The sequence below is a fragment of the Hyposmocoma kahamanoa genome, unplaced genomic scaffold (assembly GCF_003589595.1).
Source record: "Hyposmocoma kahamanoa isolate Upper Pololo Valley unplaced genomic scaffold, ASM358959v1 101, whole genome shotgun sequence".
NCBI lineage: Eukaryota > Metazoa > Arthropoda > Insecta > Lepidoptera > Cosmopterigidae > Hyposmocoma > Hyposmocoma kahamanoa.
The window spans coordinates 1,565,096-1,584,554 of NW_020653333.1; the positions used below are offsets into that span (position 1 = coordinate 1,565,096).

General features: G+C 37.7%; 1 protein-coding gene across 1 annotated transcript in view; it reads right to left on the minus strand.

The window, feature by feature from the left end:
- LOC113230523 (calbindin-32) overlaps nt 1-19,459 on the minus strand; it is a 124,564-nt gene that overhangs the window by 25,903 nt on the left and 79,202 nt on the right. Inside the window, exons 3-4 of the mRNA XM_026464495.1 lie at nt 2,861-2,950; nt 1,095-1,181 (exon numbers count right to left, since the gene is read on the minus strand). Of these exons, the coding sequence (XP_026320280.1) occupies nt 1,095-1,181; nt 2,861-2,950 (177 nt within the window). The remainder of the gene's footprint in view (nt 1-1,094; nt 1,182-2,860; nt 2,951-19,459) is intronic.

A 19,459-nucleotide genomic window follows, 5' to 3' on the forward strand; every position in this document is an offset into this window, starting at 1 on the left:
TTATTGTTCTCTACCTATTAGAGATGTGCGTCGATCGCCGTTGGCGGTGACGGCGAAATCGGAGTGACGTATATTTTCCAGGTGTCATAAAAAAAATAAAAAATTCTTTAAATCAACATTCATATTCATTTTACTCTCGTTACTAAAAATTATCAACATAAGGAATTATTATTGATACAAAAATTTAACAACATAAAGAAAAATTCCTTCGATCGGGTTCGAGACGCTGCACAGTGTATTCAGTAGCACTCATTTGAAATTGTACTTACCAAATAAAAAATTAATTAAAACTAAGGTTCTTTCTGCAAACTGTGAAATTTTATTGACATTGACATAAAACCGAACAATGTAGTAGATTTAGCGATGATTTCATCGCTCTACATTAGAACGATGAAATAAGTCTATAAGAGCGATTTAGCTCTAAAGTAGAGCAGAAGAGCTTCTTGTGAAAGAGTTTGTTCAGGGAAGTACAGCCACCATATCTATTTCTGCTACCAAGCAGTAATGTGACATGTAACAATCGGGATCAAAAACATTTTTTTGCCGCCATTTTGTCGTGTCATAGATGTCAATAAAGTTTCGTTTCTCGAACTCGAATATTTTCTTGTCTCCGTAGTGAGTTTGTTAAATTATCGTCGTCGTTTTTTATTGTTAATAATTTGTAATAGACAATTGCAATTGTAAAAAATGATTGCGAACGATTGAATGAAATGAAAATGATATTTTTCCAAATACGTCAAAAATAATTGGTTTATCACATATGTGATAAACCTATTATTTTTGACGTATTTGCGTACGTATCTGCATTCACACTTTGACAATGACATTTATTTGTTTACATTTTGGATATCTAATTATGATTCATACTATAGTTGTAGTTTCTACGACTACCAGGTTGTCTGCGACTACCTGACCTTCATCGCCTAACCCATGTCATTGTACTATAGAAGTGATCAAATATGTTTGTTTTCCTAATTGGGGTGCTAGTTTGTCATTGAATGGATACGTCAGTTTGAAGTAAATACATACAATTTTTTTAAGACCTATATCTTCTAAAAAAATATATAACTTAAGCTAATATCCATGTTACTTACTTTCATGAATTCCACGCTGGACTCCAGAGGATTGTCGAATCGGAACAGCAGCAGGAAATTCTCCTCCATCGGTAGCAGCTGAGCCAGCTACGAAATAAAATATTTCTAACATGAGATTTACGCCACGTGTTCAGAAAGTAATGTTCACGACTACATAAATATTTCCCAATGTTGGGCGCAGGCATCTAGTAGTATAGTTAAGGCCAAAGTTCACAACGCCGACTTGGAAATTGTTACTTGTGAATTCGTGGTATTAACAAAGTTGTACTGTGTTTTAGATACAAGAATGAGCGTGTATGTTTCGATGTAATAAACTGTTACAATGTTTTGTCCAAACATGTGCCAATATATAATAAATATCAGATAACATCATATACGTTGCTCTGATACCAAAGTAAGTAACATATAGCACTTTTGTTAAGGAAATAGGAAACAACGACGGTACCGCAAACACTCAGAGATAATAGAGAGTTAAAGTTAGTTTTTTTACTTTGATCCGCCCGAATCAAGTACGAAAGAAATAATAATTTGTTTCAATGTACCAACAACAAACAATATTTGTTGCAGTGTAATTTTAAGTAAAAATTACAATATGTCAAGGAGATAGAAAATGAAATGATAAAGATAAATGTAAATCACCCCAATTAATTGATTCGTAAAACGGAATATTTATCCATAGAGATTTACACCACAGAATCGATAAATCGAATCGGCTATCAGGTATCTCGCGTCAATATGAGTGCATACACCTTGTATGCTTTCTTTTGTTTTGAGCTTTGCGTGATGTTTTTGGAGTAATGTTCAAATTTCATTTCGGTGCTGTTGATTTTATGATTAGTTGTCGCCTGTTTGCTCGTGTGTTGTTGATTTGTTAATTTGTCGTGTACTTTTTAGTATATATATATTTGATTTTCTTTTCTGATGCCTTTTCATTACGTTTTTGATTTGTTCTTAAATTATTGTCCCTGTTTTCCTTACAAGTTATCTCGATAAGATATTTAAATCGATATTTTCTTTATTCGATTTTACGTCACTACATCGCTAGAAACTTTAAATATCGAACGTCAATGTACCTACCCTGGTATATGAAATGAACTTTACTAATTTTCATACAATATCTAGTCTGCAAAAGCGGCGTGCGCGTGACGCGACCGTGGCGCTGAGGCTGCGCTTCGAAATATTAGCGGGCTTTACATTGAGCGTGCGTGTAAAGACGTTGGAAGGAAAAGAGAAAGACTTAGAAAGTCTATCCTTTGTTATTAGCCTTTACACGGACGCTCTTTCCGATATAACAAAAACGTACACGAGCTATCGCGCGCGAAAGAACGTTAGCTTAAAAAAATAATGAAACATAATCGGGCACGGCTGCGTGTGCAGGATTTCCCGCGCTAAAGGGGCTAAAGTATGAAAATTAGTAGTGGAGCAGCTACAGCGCCACTATAGCGCTTCTACAAGCATTATAGTGGCGTTAATCTAATTTGGAGGCGCTCTGATTGCCGAAGAAGGTTTTTTTAAGGTCAGGAAATTATGACTGGCTACTAGAGTGAGAAATGTAAACATAGGATTCATGGCGTGACTCGAAGAGATATAATAATTGCAAGTTGGAAAGAAATAACACAGCGATATAATGTGAAAAATGATATACCTAGTAGTAACAACAGAGACGGATAATCAAAGATTGGCAAACTTTAGGTTGACTTTGGCTTCCGAGTACGTGCAAAAGTACTCTCACCACTTTATAATACTCGAATACATAATGCATTTACCTCTCTTATGTCTATTTTCCCGTCCTGATTATCGTCGTAGGCTTCCATGAAACATGCTTTCAGCTCCTCCATCATCGAATCTGACACAGACTGTAACAAAACAAAATATTTGCTTTTAGTTAACAGCTCATGCGTGTACTAGGTACTATTGGGCATAGACCTCCTTTAGTAAAGCAAACCACTGGTGATTGTGATTCCATTTAGAATCTAGAGATTATTGCAACTATGGTAATATTTAATTATTAATACAAATATCGAACAGTTAGAAAAAATGTCTTCGATCCGGCCGGATTCGAACCGACGCCTTCTGTGCCAGACGCTATGCCAACTAAGCCATGAAATGAACCAGCGAACCTCACGAATTTTTCCATGTGCTTGTTTGTCGGATCTTTGTATCTGGTTTTCCACGACTTTTTAGCCGTAGCGCCATCAATGAGAAATCTATGAAAGTATTTCGTCACCCAGTTAGGTAACTTTACAGCTACCAGCCCTGGCTAGAGATGTCGCTATTAATTGTAATTAAATATGTATTGTATTGATATTCCATTATTTTTTTGTGAAATTATTACACTAGTTTGTTATAATTATTAATACAAAGAGCGAATACTTAGAAAAAATCCTTCGATCCTGCCGGATTTGAACCGACGTCCGCTAGTTAGAATGGTAATAGTTGTTATTCTGCGAAAACCTAGTTGCAATGGCAGTTGAGTCTCAATGTATTTATTAAAAAAAATAGAGTGTGACAAATGGCAGTGATGGTATTGATTCGTTCAATCACTAATAATCGATGATGCTTTACTAACCGTACCATGGAAATTAATATGCATATTTTAGTTTTAATCACCTATTTAGTATTCAAATAAAATATATACAGCATTAGTAGACAACAACGACGTTCTATCGACTCGCCATTGAAGAGCAGAGTACGAAAAATTGCAATGGCAGTTGAATAGTTTTTTTTTTCTATAATATCAAGTGACGGGACAGACAAGTTGTGCGCCTACTGGTTAGCTACACGCCTGTCCGTAACAATTGCAGTGCCATTAAAAACTTTAAATCGCAAAGATTTAAGGGTCACCCTGAGATCTAAGTGGACAGTAGTAGTTTGATGGCTAGCCACTGGCAAGTAGTAAACGTACAAAATCCTGTCATTGACACTGCATCTACACACAACTGTGAGGATTTAAAATTACTCGACTAAGGGCCCTGGCCCTGGTCCAATGCTCATAGTTTTAAAACTTTTCGAGATCGAGAAGTATGCATACCTCTATGTTTTTTTTTGTTTCCAGATTTGGTATGTGATGTTTTTTTATTAAAATGTTTAAGATCTTTTTCCTTAAAAAAACTCGTTTGTGTTCCTTCCTCTTATGATTTCCGGTTGACATGCTCCTTTAAATGTTGTAATCATACGCTCGACAAAACCACGAATGTCGACCCTCATCTCGAGTAATTTGCCCAAATTGGTACTTTCCTGCCAAAACGTCGTTTTGACAGCGAGCATTTAATATTTTAACAACTTTTTAAACTCATTTCTTTGAACTCTTAATTTTTAATTTTTTAATTTGTGAAACTCAGGTAGTACTCAATTATAAAAACTCATTATAAAACCGATTTCATTAAAACGTAAAAACGAAAAATCCAGTAAAAAAGGTTCAAAACCGCAAGACCTGGAATACTTTTTTTTATACAATATTATTTGAAGGCTCGAGAATCTAGGGTAAGAAATAAAATAATATTCTCTAAACTGCTTAGAGGATGGAGAAAAATAAAGGAATAGCTAAACTGCGAGTTAACTTTTTACCATGGATCACAAGTCTGATTTTTTCATTATGGCGTTTTGAAATTTTCCGTTTTCGTGGAGCTAAATGAAAGTTGACGGCCTTTCGTCACTGTTACAGGGCTTCATTCGTATTTCCATATACTTTCTACTAAATGTATGCTGCCTTCGCGAAACTTTAGCCATACATCCACCTCGTATATTCTTTTTTTTCCAATAATTTAATTTTCTGACATTTTTTCGGGGGAAATTGCTACCGTTATGTCAGGTGGCCATTTTGAATCTCCCATATACTTTTTAATTACACTGGGTTTATATTTTATTATTAGGGAAAATTGATATATGTTGACAGGTTATGTCAAAAATCGAAGTACTCGTGTTACTCCGTAGCGTTGAGTATTATTCTGTAATAGGTACACATCAATGGTACGAGAAGTTAGATATTTACTACGACAGACGAATGATATAAGAACGATGTAAAAAAATTAAATTAATTTTTTTTTATATTTGATTTTTTTTAATTACAGAAAAAAAAAATCAACATATATATTTGAACGTAGCGCAACTAAGTTTTTGACATTTCATTTTAAGACTCGTCTACACTTGCTATGATTTCTTTAATCATAGCAAACAATAAAAAATATTTAAAAAAAACTATGAAGTTGAGAGCCAAGTTCACGTTAAGGAACACTCATCGGTAATCGTAGTTAAAGCTAAAATTGTCACTAAGATCCATCTAGTATATAACGAGAATATAGTGAAAACTGTTCTGCCAAATCATTACGATGGCAACTGTGCTCCGTTTGACGGGTGTCGTCAATTGTTTCACTTCAAATCAACCAGCTTAATTTGAGCTTTGCTATGGTAGATGAAAATTGAAAAATTACATATTTAATATTAATTACCGATGAAATGTGATTCCGTTTGTTTTGTAATTAGATGTTTTGCTGTTTTTCCCATACCAACGATTGGAACAGCCCCCCGTAGTTAGAGATATTATCTTTATTATAATATATACGGAATATTTTTGGAATATACAAAGACGTACATACAGGTCAGTTGTTGGTGCTGTACTATTTCTGCTTTCTAATTTGTGATTTTAGTGCAAACGAGAGTTGATATTTAGAAATGAAATAAGGCCCATTTGCCTGAGGAGTTGCCAGAGATGGACGACCCTTATTTCGTCTCTATTTCTGGTTATATACTCCATACTTAGATGTAAGTCATTCACTCAATCGTTTAATCTTTTTGAGTTTCTTAGTTGTTACCCTTTAAATTTATGGCTTTGTAATATTAATAAACTAAATAATAAAATAAACAACCGTACCGGCCTAGTGGTCTGACCGTCTGTGAGGCAGAGAATCGAGGGTTCGAATCTAAGCTTGCACCTCTTATTTACATTAGGCCGGCGTGGAACACAGCTCAAGTACTCTCATAGCAAGAGTAGGCATGTTGGACTATATTTTTTTTATAATAGCAACAGACGGGACGACAAAGTCGTGCGCTACACGCTGATGGTAAGCTACTCGCCTGTCCATAACAGTTGCAGTACCACTCCGAATTTAAATCGCAAAGATCTGAGGGACACTGCCACTGCGGCTGTCGCCCGGAGACATAAGCTGACAAGTCCCATGTGCCTGTAATTTCACCAGCACCCTTACCCTTCAAAACCGGAACGCAGTAATGTTAACATTACTGCTTGGCGGCAGAAATAGGTAAGGTGGCGGTACTTCTCTGGACGAACTCTTTCACAAGGAGCTCTCCTGCTACTAACAATAAAGGCTAACAATTATTATTAATTAATAGGATAACCATTATAGTTTTCGTTCGTAATTTTTCCCAACTTAAACTAATGTTGTTTGACATTGATAACATATAATATTATTGTCGCAACTTAGTGAAAATTAAACACGAAACCAAGCATATCGACTGTGGACTGGCAACCGGTACTATATCAATTTTGACAACTTTACAGGACGAAGAAATAATCATTTATACGGCATCAGGTTTATCAAATAAAAATGCGTAGTGTACATACATACATGTGTATTTATTTAATAATCTAGGTGCTATATAAATGACGCAAACAATTTTTTTCTTCAACCTGGTAAGTTGTCAAAACTGAGATAGTACCGATTGCCAGTTCACAGTCGATATCCCAAATTTCTATCCTAAGGTTGCCTTGAAGAAACTGCTACATAGCAATAAGGCCGCCAATTGCATACTAACTTTATACATAAGCTACTATTAAGAATGAAGAATATTTCATTCATTCATTTATTAAAAGCTAAATTTGGGAATCCAAAATGTGTATTGTCCTTTATCATTTAAAGAATGATAAAATTTTGACAAGAATGTCACAATTTTGACAGGCTATGAAGAACAAAAAAATCCTAATTTTTTTATTGCTTTTCATGAATATTTAATTGCTGATTTAATAAAAATTTGATTAAATAGATCAGGGAATTTGTAGTCGTAATAAAGAATCACTGCATTAAAATTAACAGAAGGTGTTCATAAAAAAATTTGGTATTTTTCGTCGATTATTTTAAAATGCAGGCTTTTCGCCTGAAAGTTTCTGACGCTGTTTGTTTCTGAACTTTCCGGATAAACTGTCCGCTTTTGTACTCCACATCCGGCGTAGCAAATCGAGAACAAAGATCTCGTTTGAAAAGACAGCAATTTCAAACTCAGAACGTCTGGAACGTGATGTCGTTAATTATAATTTGAAATTCTATGTTCCCATTCAGGGGCCTTACCATGAACACTTATTACAGTTCAGTATAGGTTCGTAATGACCAAAAAGCGGGATGGTGATATACAATTCAAGTAGCGCTGTCTCACAACGATTGTGTCCATGGTACCCGCGACACAGGGTTTCCCTAGTGCGGGGCTATGTTGAGTGTGTGTGTGTGCATTATTATGTATTAATTTTAGGTCCTAAACTGAATCGTAATAAGAGTTCATGGTAAAGCCCTAGTTCAGAAATCTGAAATGCAAAATTTGATCACCCATTGTGTAATTTAGACGTCTCATATTTAATATTCTCGAATATATAAGATCATTGTCTTAAATATTTTAATGCATTTTAAGGTGTCTTCCTCGTGGATGCCTTGCTTAATCGATTTTCGGAACCTATTCTATTTGAATTATTTAAGCGATTTCCATAATAATTTTTATTAGAAGTTTGACGTTCGTTCGTAGGATTTCTAGTCGCTTTAAATTGACGCTGCGACCGACCCGACTTTTTTTAATAGCACCAGTTGCCTGGTCTCTAACTAGGAAACTTCCTGTACTAAGTTCTGCTTACTCAGCCGTAAGTTCCGCATATTTTTTGTTTCGGCTTCCGCAACTTTATAATGGAACTTTCAATGTTTGCGACGCGAGAGGCGCTAGTGCGGTTACTCAGCAGTGGAGCTCGCGCTTTTTAGTTTTGCGTCGTGTAATAATTGCATTTATATTATGAAACCAAAAACAAACCTTGTTGGGAATTATTTTATTGAGGTGTTTATAGTATTTACACTTCGGCTTACGCATCCGCTTCCGTTTCCGCTTCCGTTTCCGCTTCCGTTTCCGGTAAGATTTACTTTTGACATTTGTTTCGCACATCTGTTAGCAGTAAAGCTCTTTCCTGTATAAGAGTTCGTCCAGGGAAGTATTGCTACTTTATACATTATAAATATATATTATCTATTTCTGCCGCTACCTTACCTCGTCCTTTACTATTATAGCATAGCATATATAGCATGAATTCTACATGACGTATGAAATAAACTATATAAGAACGGGCGTTTGTCGCCTTATCCATATAAACAAGGAAAGATACTAATATATGAAGAGGCTATATGGTCCAACCTTTGCCTACCCATATAAACGGGTGAAAATTTATAAATAAAAATAATGTTCTTTGTGAAAAAGCATTTTACGGAATACATCTTTTCCTCGTCCATACGACTTGTACTGTTTTTATTTCTGTCCTAGTGTTTGGGAAGGAAAAAAATCCTACCTTTACATTCTAAGGACGCTTTCAAATTAGATGTTTATAAAAGCATTACAGTTGGTGCTGTAGCCGCGCCCCTATTATTTTTTGTACAATATTTAGAAGTGCGCGCGCCACTTTTTCAGACTAGATACTGCATGAACATTAGTAGTGGCACACGCATCACGGTCGAGAGCATGTCAAGCTTGACACGTAAGACTTAAATCTAACTCTATGACGATTACGATAAGAACGGTGCAAAGTACAAAAAATAAAGCTTGATGTGCTCTTGCCTGTACCACTGCAGCGCTTCTACAAGCGTCTAATTTCAAGGCGCCCTTTATTAGGCTTTTGACACAGAATAGAAGAAACCCTTATTAATAATAAATCACTAAATAGGTGTAAATAATCAATAACAATATATACAAAGCACCAAGTCCACTGCCAAGTATGGCAAAAAATATAACAAACAAAGGTGGTATATATCATGCGATACGATGTTTGGCGTGTAGTCTTTTAGCTAGCCTCGTGTAAACACAACGCGGAATAGCCAATATTTTATATTTGTATATTGAAGTTTAGTCTTAGCTTGGGATGTACACCATATTGCTGGACATAAGTCTTCGCGTGAGCACGCCAGCTTTCTTAAGCTTGACCTATGGCGCCCGCGTTCAGCCGCTGCCAGCCTTTCTCAGGACGGCCGTTCATCTTGCCGTAGGGCATCCAGCGCGCGATCGTAGCGGGTGTTCTTTCGCCAGTATTTTTGACAGGCACGAGGAGGACGACGATGGGGCTGTGGGGCCCGCTTCGTCGTGAGCAGGGGAAAGGGGAGGATGTAGCTACTCTCAGGTGCTGCGTATTTCCGGTACGGAAAATAGATCCCGGATCCCTTCCACAAGAGCACCCGAGAAGGCCACCGTGGGCTTTTAGCCGGTAGAACTCCGCTGCTCCCGCGGCGCTGAGGTATCCTAGGACCTCCTGCAAACATGTCCGGCTCACTGACGTTACTTTTTTGTTGTCACTTGACTAATATGAATCAAGTCTCTTCCATTTTCACCATCTAAGCAAAATGTTATTAACATTAAGCCGTTTTTTTTTATAATATCTAGTGACGGGACGAACAAGTCGTGAACGCCTGATGCTAAGTTACACGCCGGTCCATAACACTTGCAGTGCCACTCAGAGCTTTAAATCGCAAAGATCTGAGGGCACTGCCAAAGCGCCCGTCATCCTGAGACATAAGTTAACAAGTCCATGTGTCTGTAGTTTCATCAGCACCCTTACCCTTCAAAACCGGAACACAGTGATGCTGACATTATTGCTTGGTGGCAGAAATTAGTACGGTGCCAATACTTCCCTGGACGAACTCTTTCACAAGGAACAGTATTGCTACCGCAAGCATATAATTGTGAACGAGTCTTCTAAGTCACAAAGTAAGTCGCGTTTGTTAATTTAATGATGATTTACGGAATAAAAACGGCTCAATTTGCTAATTCGTCACTTTTTCACAATAAATGCGGAATTAACGTACCGGTGCGGGAGTGGAATTTCAAACACATTAAAGAGAAACTGTGCCATTCGAGCCTTAATGCGTCAGTTCCAAATGAACAACCTGAACAATAATTTGTATTTATTTTATTATTTATTTATGATCTGGTTACACAGACCCATAAATAAATAGCTTATAGACTAACGTACGTAATAATATAAAAACACTATTTATTTATTTACTCATATGGACCGCGACGTGTGACGCAACGTAGGTGTCTGGTATGCGGCTGGTTTTTAAAGTGGTTTTACGGCATAAACTTATTTTCTTCATTTTTTTCAATTAGGTCACTTTCATTGTTGAGGTGCGATTGTGTTATATTTGGACACCGTTGTGTTCTTTCAAACTTCAAAGAACTTATTTCTTCTCGCTATTTCTGAGTTCGAAAGAAGACACTTACTTTACTTTAAGATATTTATATTCTAAAGAAAGTTAACATGGTTTTAAATCGGGTTTGCAACTAAAGTCTTGTCTATTATTAAATTTTCCAAGTGAAAGTCAAAGTCTGTAATTTAGAATTAACCGTGAGAAATACCAAACTGTTGAGTTCTACAGCTGTACAAAAAGCACATAATTACTATGAACCATTATCGACTGTATTATTCCTAATGGACAGTAACAACCTATCAAATTAAAAAATTAAAGTGTATAATTTCTCTGGGTATTAAATCAAATTCAGCGTATACTTCTGAAGTTTTATTTTTAACGGTACTTATTAGCGTAGCGTACTTATACGGAGTGTTTGTTGTTTTTTAGATGGGACAATATAGGAAAATCCGAAATCATAGAATATACAAGGAATCTGTCTTAAACCATTAAGTCTTTTTTTGTGAAAACAATCAACGTGAGTTGTCTACAAAAATGAATAAAATTGATCAAAATTATTTTTAGAGCTGATCGACTCAGTTTCATGAAGGGTATTGTATGGGATGAAAAAAATCGGGTTAACAGAAGTTGGTCAAATTTTATAAAATGTTTTTCATACAAAATGAATGAAATTGACTTGTTTTTTTAAAGCTCTAACAGGGCTCATACTCGGCTTCTAATAAGGATGTTTTCATTATAAGTATGGGATGAAAAAAAATCGGGATAGCAGAAGTTGGTCAAATTCAATGATCTTTGTATCAATAATGATATTTATTGTTTCTTAAAAGCCGTGGTAGTCTAAAGGATGATTCACATTAGACCGTGCTGAGCGAGAGCCCTGTCCGCGACATCCGAGCCGCGTACGTGCCGCACGATCTTAAATTAGACTGAGTCAGTCAAAAGGACGCGGTTTACGCTCGAATACGAACGTAGTGTTGTATCATATTATGAAGCGCTGGGTAATTTATTACGTACTCGATTAATTTTTCATCATCCATTTAAAAAAAAAATAATGTAGTCACTCTAAAGTCGCACACTCGGACGGGGTGCATACGACGCACTGGAGAGTATTCACATTACAACGAGCTGAGGCGGGCCGGGCTGCATCCGAGGCTCGGAAGAGCTCGGAAGCAGCTCCGGCTGACTCGTCCGTGACACGAACGCGTAATGTGAATCACTTCATATGTACGCAGCTTTTCCTATACGAGCCCCGTACGTGGCTCGGCTTGCGCCCGGCACGGTCTAATGTGAATAAGCCTTTAATGGTTTGACCTCTCTCAAATTTATGCGCGAAATTTAATTTGAAATTTACAATGAGCTTTTCGGTGAAGGGAAGCATCGTGATGAAACCTGCACATCGAAGAAGGTTCATGACCCTCGGAAAACGTGTGAAGTCCCCAACCCACATTGGGCCAGCGTGGCCCACTATGGTCTAACCTCCTAAGCCCCAGCAAACTGCAATGGGGAATATGCCCAATGAACTAAATATATTTACATACTTCAGGCCCGAATATGTCGCACTGTTAATACAATAGTGAATTAACTCAAAAAGATGACTTTCTCAAAATTGTTGAAAAACGAATTACTCACTTCCCGCAAAAAAATAAATAAAATTTATATGTTATAGTTTATTATAGACAATTTCTCAAATATATTTAAAAATAAAACGGAAACATGATTTCATGTTTTTGAATAAGGATTATATTGGCCAGAAATAGCTCACGTATAGTGTGTCTCTCTTCGAATAAGTAGATATCTTTTGATTGTTTCTTACAATATTCTAACGACAGTTTTTTTGACGTGTCGAGAATAAAATTTTACGTTCAGTAATGAGATAATATTAAATTTCACATATTTTGACGTACAACACTATTGTAATAGCAATGCGACGTATGCCCTCAGTTTTGTATGAAAAACATATGTTTCTATATACCTTAAGGAATATAATATAGCACCTTTGAATGCGATATTCTCATTATATTGTACACAGGGCGTTTGAAATCATACGTGATCGTAGGAACAGTGTTGTCTGGGTCTGAATCATTTTACGTATTATGTACATTTTGATACATAGGGCCTTAACAGGCTAATTAATATAAGCCCTCGTCTGAGAGGAGACCTGTGCCCAGCAGTGGGACGTGTTGATGATGATGGTTCTTTCTTAAGTTTGCTTAACAGAGCATTAAGAAAGTGTGGATAAGAATGCACAAAAATTTCAATGAAATCTTTATAAGAAAACGCAGATATATTATGTCCAAACAAAAAATTAGTTCCCCTAATAAAACTGACTGAAAGTATCACACGAAAGCATAAATATGAATAACCAATACAAGAAAGTTGCAGCTGTCGATTTGCGAACTCGCTCGTAACTTTACGAGGTACATTTGGCGCGGCTGCGGATTCTCTGGCAACATGCCAACATTCGCAGTGTGCATTCTCCCTTATAGACGGTGATTGTGACAAATTGTGTAATGTTGCGGGTGAAGTTTGTTTATGAGTTTCGATGCTGACAAGTGGGTGTTTAGCTTTGAAACTTTGCTTGTGGGTTTTATAATATGCGGGCCTACCAAATGGTTTATTTCAAGGAAATTTTAAAAGTAAACTAATTTGTTTTTCGTTATTATTAATGATTGTTTTTTTAATAACACTTGTAGCAAAACGTTTGACTAGCAACATATTACGTAATTGCGGTATTGCCCTCCTTGATATAACTAACGCATTTTGGTAACTTTCGAGATATTGGCCCCTAACTTTTAGTGTCACCTAAAAAATGTCAATTAGGCTTTTAACCATAAAACTAAAACTAAATAAGATTTAAAAAAACCGCTTCGAGGGGGTTGTAGCGCTCGTATCGCTGATTCTAGTTAATAACTCAATTTAGCTAAAAGTGTCTATTACGTTAGTTTTGATAAGGAGGTCAGTCTTCGGTTGCAGCTCTTATGAGTCTAAGCCTTTTCTTTTACCCAGGGGAAAGCTATTATGGGTACCGCTCGGTCGAGTGGTTATGTCGGACTCTCATCGACTAAAACTCTCGGTGTTCCTCACGACGCAGAAACGGATACCCGGGAAACGCGATTGCCTTCTTCCGTAACCCTGTCTGCGATTGCCCTTGCAGGCCCTCCACTGGAGTTGGCGACGCCACTCCTATCTCCGCTTTAGAGTGGTTACACACGGTGACTTTTAGCAGCAATGCAAGCGCACGATTGCATCGCCACACTTGCGATTTATAGGCGATTGCGTCGGTGCCAACGCGCGACTGGATCGATACAAACGCGCGACTACATCGATATGCGATTGCATCGATGCAATCGCCTATAAATTCCAAGTGTAGCGATGCAATCGCGCGTTTGTACCGATGCAGTAGCGCACTTGCATCGCTGCTTAAAATCGCAGTGTGTAACCGCTCTTAGGAGCCCCGGAACACGAGGGGCGCCTTCCAACACGGAACCTTTCATTGCAGGCAACACACCCCCCGTCCCGATCTGTTCATCACTGGTCCCCCTTAGGGCAGCATGCGGTTAATGTGGGCAAACTGCCGCCGGCCCCGACGCCTACTATACTTCCAATTGGAAGCGAGGTGACATCGTCTTCCTGCTCCCTCTCCGCCATTTCTTTCAGCCATAACGGCACTAATGAAACCTGCACGTCGAAGTAGGTTCATAACCCTCGGAAAACGTGTGAAGTCCCCAACCCGCATTGAGCCAGTGTGGCTTTTATCATATTATTATGTATGTTAGTCTATAATGTATGTGTTTTATGATTCTTTTGTAATCTGAAAATAAATAAATAAATAATACTGACGGTAGCAACCGCCTTTTTGGCCTCTTCGGTTTTGCCAAAGCTGGCAGCAACAGGTCTGCCCCTACTATCACGGACTGGGTGGCGCGAGGCTCCCAAACTGGGCACTCTTAACGCGTGTGATGGCTTGTGTCCGAGGCTACTCCGCAGTGGTGGCATGCCGCTGGCATTCGTGTCCGGCAAGTCTAAGCCTAGTCTAGCCCAGTGACAGTTCGTCTAAGGAAGTACCTTACCACAATACTTATTTCTGCTGCCAAGCAGTAATGTCAGCATTACTGTGTTCCGGTTTTGAAGGGTTCTAGTGAAATTACAGACACATGGGACTTATCAACTGATGGCTCAGGGTGACGGGTGCTTTGGCAGTGCTCTCAGATCTTTGCGATTTAAAGCTCTTAGTAACACTGCAACTGTTATGTATAGGCAGCCCGTGGTACAGTAAAAAACAAACAAATTTTCAACCATTACGGGCTATGACAATATTAGCGAAGACAATGTATTGCGTTTGCTAAGAAGTTCGTGCGGTATCAAACCATAAGTGAAAAACATTTACAAAAACAAATATCGTCGAGGATGGTGCAAATCCGCGTTTGTAGTATTGGTAAAAAGCGCGTATCTACACCAAAGCAAATTTCACACGAGAGGGATTCAACGTTATTACTTTGTTATTTCAATGGCTACGACTTTCATTTTTGCACGTATGCATTAATTAATGTTATCTACAGGCTGACAGCAATTTAAAAATTTGGTTCCCACGACTTTTACTCGGAATTGATTTGGCCAGTAAATTAGCGAAATGGAGACTTACAATCAAATGTTAGTTACGCGTAATTACACTGTCCCCGACGATATCCCACTTTAATTAAAGTACGTATTGACCATGTTGAATTCCTCTTTCATAAAAAATCCTGTCATTACTTATAAAATATGTCTATGGATGGACTATTGGTTATCATAATCATGTCCATTTAAAGAATTTCGTAAAGACCGAAACGTGTTCCAACCTAACTTCAATAGTTTTTGACAGCTTTGTAAAGACGAATGTGGTTTGGCTTTATCATGATGTATTACGACATTAATAAATCAAGGTTCCTTTTTTCTTATTGTTTATTTTAACATTATAATAGCCTTCTTTACATTCGTTTTACTTGTGCTATAAATAAATTTAACTGTATTCCATCACCTTTAAACCTGCCTATGCATCTACTAAAGCTTCTAGACGTAAGACAGTCTGTTCATAGGAAATATTGTATGTGGTTCGAAAAATGCGTAGTCACGCGAATAGGTAGGTAACAAGGGATGAAATGGTAGAATATAGCCGCAAAAACACGTCCGGGTGATTGAAAAAACAATTTCTGGCTTCAGGCCAGATCTTGACTTTGTGGTAATGCCATCGGCATTTTTCTGGTACAGACACCAAAGTAACGTAATAAAGTGGGGTAATGCCTTCTCTGACGCATATGGTTTGGAGAGCGGGGTAAGGCAGGGAGGGGTAAGCTCTCCCTCGCTCTTCAACCTATATGTAAATGATCTCATTGTTGGGCTCAGCAGCATGCGTGTCGGCTGCCGCGTGGATGGTGTTTGCGTTAACAACATCAGCTACGCGGACGATATGGTGCTGCTGGGCCCGACAGCGAGATCGGTCGAAAAGATGCTGAAGGTCTGTGCTGACTACGCTGCTTCCCATGGTCTCGTGTACAATATTAAAAAGTGTGAATACATTGTCTTTAGGGCCGCCGGTAATAACATTAAAGAATTCCCAGAAATAACCCTTAACGGTATGAACATCAAAAGAGTAACTACATTTAAATATCTGGGTCATTATATTGCCGACGACCTTAAGGACAATGTCGACATTGAAAGAGAGCGTAGGGCTCTAGCGGTAAGAGGTAATATGTTGATTCGTAGGTTTTTCCGGTGTTCGGAAGAAGTAAAATTAACGCTATTTAAAGCGTACTGTCAAAGTTTCTACACCGGGAACCTATGGGTCAACTACACCCAACGGCCGCTGGAGACCCTACGTGTACAATATAATAATATTTTTAGAATGATGTTGGGGCTGCCTCGTTTCTGCAGTGCGTCGGGGATGTTTACAGAATATGAGACGGATGGTTTTGCTGCCATCCTCCGTAAGAAGACAGCATCCCTGATGCGCAGAGTGAGGGACAGCCCCAACAGCATTCTACAAACTGTATCTGGTAGGGTTACCTCTCCCATGTGGCAGTGCCTGGTGAGGAAGGTAATTTAACTTTTAAGATAGAATAGATATTAACACTAGTTTATAAGCACTTTTTCCTATTTTACTAACAAATTATGGAACTTGTTTTTCGAAATAAAAGAATTTTATTTTATTTTATTTTATTAATACAATCTTTGTCTTGCAAAAGCGTGCTCTTAGGGGAATTTATAAACTGGGCCCTAGAAAGTCTCTGAAAGGTAATATATTTAAAGACATTACGCGAACAGATAATTAAGCAGTGAACTGACCGGATTCCAATGTTTTTACATTTAGAAGTAATACCTCAAACTAGGGAATCTCCTGTACTATAGGTACTAGTTTAGTAGCAGTAGAGTTCCTTGTGAAAGAGTTCACCCAGGTAGTACCTATTTCTGTCGCCAAGCAGTAATGTGAGTTACGTTCCGGTTTTGAAGGGCAAGGGTGTTGGTGTCAACTTATGTTTCAGGTTTGCAGTGACACTGCAATTGTTATGGACAGGCATGTCGCTTACCACCACGTGTACGACTTGTTCGTCCAGTCTCTTCTTCTTCTTTTAAATGTTATGGCTCCATCAATATAATCAATGATTTTGCCAAGTCCAGTCTCTTGGTTTCATAAGAAAAACCAGAATAACGATAAGAATAAACTTAAGAAATGAATGTAGTACTAACCGCTGTGCTGCCGAAGGCGTAAAAGCACTATAAAACATCGACGTTTCAGTTTATTCTATTTATTGAACATGGCATTCGTTATTAAACACGTTTCTTTTTTGAACACATCCTAAGTTGATTTATCAAAGTATCCTAAGTCGATTTTTCATCGCTTAATTGTCTGTTATTGGCTAATAGATAATAAAGAGTACAATATTATTATTGGTTATTATTCTCCCGGTCACAAAAAAATGCCACCAATTATATATTTATTACTGTTTTTAACATCTATATCAAACGCTGGAAAGAGGGAGCGCCACTATAAGTTTCCGTCTCGGTTAGAAAAAATCGTAGATCCCAGGCTGCACTTTCGTGTATAGCCAGTTTAGTTAACTGAAGCTTCGATATAGTAAGACTCGAACCATCATACTCAACACATACTACACAGAGATAGAGATTAGAGTTAGTTGGCACTACAACCATTCTTACGCTGACGTCACAGTACATTTATGAAAATGCAATTTATATTACGAGGAATTGTAACTATTTCGTGAGAGAATAGAATAGACATAATATTAATGCGGAGAATAAAGATAAGTCACACAGTCGTCTTCCTAGAGTCGCTAATTCATTATCATTTCTATGATTGGATTCTTGTTGACATTGAAATTTAGTTATTTCTGAGCAGTAATATCCCTTTTTAATTTATTTAACTTGAATGACAAAAACTCATGTAACTATTTACAATCACTAAAGTCATTACAGCCACTAACTCCCTGGTCTTAATCTAGGAAATTCCCTGAATTATGAACAATAATCAGTGTCAATGGTGTCAGCGCCAACCCATGTAGCCCGAGCGTTTTTGTTGTATAAAAAGGCATAATACTCTGTAATATATCGGCTAGGTGTTGGTTTGAGGGACCACCAACAGTGTTTTTTCGGAGAGTGAGTGAGAGAGAGTGGTATGAATGCTCGAGATACTGTGAAGTAATGGATGCCTGGGAATCGAGTGTATTAATATAATATATTTTTTAACCTACTTCAAAAAAAGGAGGAGGTTATACGTTCGGCTGTATGTATGTTTTACGTATGTTTCAGATTTCTCCGTCAATAATAGACCGTTTTTGAAAATTCTTTTTTTGTTTGAAAGGGTGCACTCTCGTGGTGGTCCCATTGTCACCAAGTCGGAATCTGATGAGGGGATCCATGGAAATCGAGGAAAATCCTCAAATTATGTATAGTCTCGAGGTGGTCCCGGATGCCAACTTTTCACTTGACACAATGCATGTAAAAAATCACCGTCACCATGATAACCAGAAAAAAGTATAAAATGTACAAAGGAGTCCGCAACAGTCCCATTGTCACTAAGAAGTCAAAATCTGATGAGGGGATTCCATGGAAATCGGAAAAAGCAGATAAACAACCATAAGAGGTCGTTTTTTTTTTTTTAATGTAAAAGTAACAATTATTCTTATCTCTCTTTTTCTGATTGTTATTTCTTAATGAACTTAGTTTCAAGGTGCATCACTTTCTTAACCTTTTTTTATGATGATAAGTGACAGGACGAACGAGTACGAATGAGCCTGGTATGGTGGTGGGTGGTACGCGTAGTCCGTATTATATTTATGATTTTCATGTGATAAAAGCACTTATGATTACACGTGGCTTTATAAAATTCCTACCAAGGGTAGGAATATAATAATAATAATCTATTATTTCCAATCACAAGGTGTTAATCTTATGATAGGTACTACAAAGGCTGAAATGACAACGTGTTTGACCATTGTGAGGAACCTGTACTAGGATACCCTGTGTTACAGTATACACCGACTCCCCACTTTTAGACACGATCTAGAAGTAGTTGACATAGGTACATTTAACAATTGTTAATACTTAATAACAACATAAAATAATAAAAGGAAAAGAAGAGATAACAAAGTTGTGAGAAAAACTAAGTCAGTAGGTATTGCATGCACACAGATCACAACTTGTGTGTGTGTATATGCGTGTGTATGTGCGCGTGTAAGTATGTATGTGTGTGTGTGTGTGAGAGAGAGAGAGAGAGACTTTTCATAATATTAAGTGACGGGACGAACAAATCGTGCGTCTGATGGTAAACTTTACGCCTGTCCATAACACTTGCAGTGCCACTCAGAGCTTTAAATCGCAAAGATCTGAGGGGCACTGCCACAGCGTCCCTCACCCTAAGACGTAAGTTGACAAGTTCCATGTGCCTTTAATTTCACCAGAGTGTGAGCGAGTGTG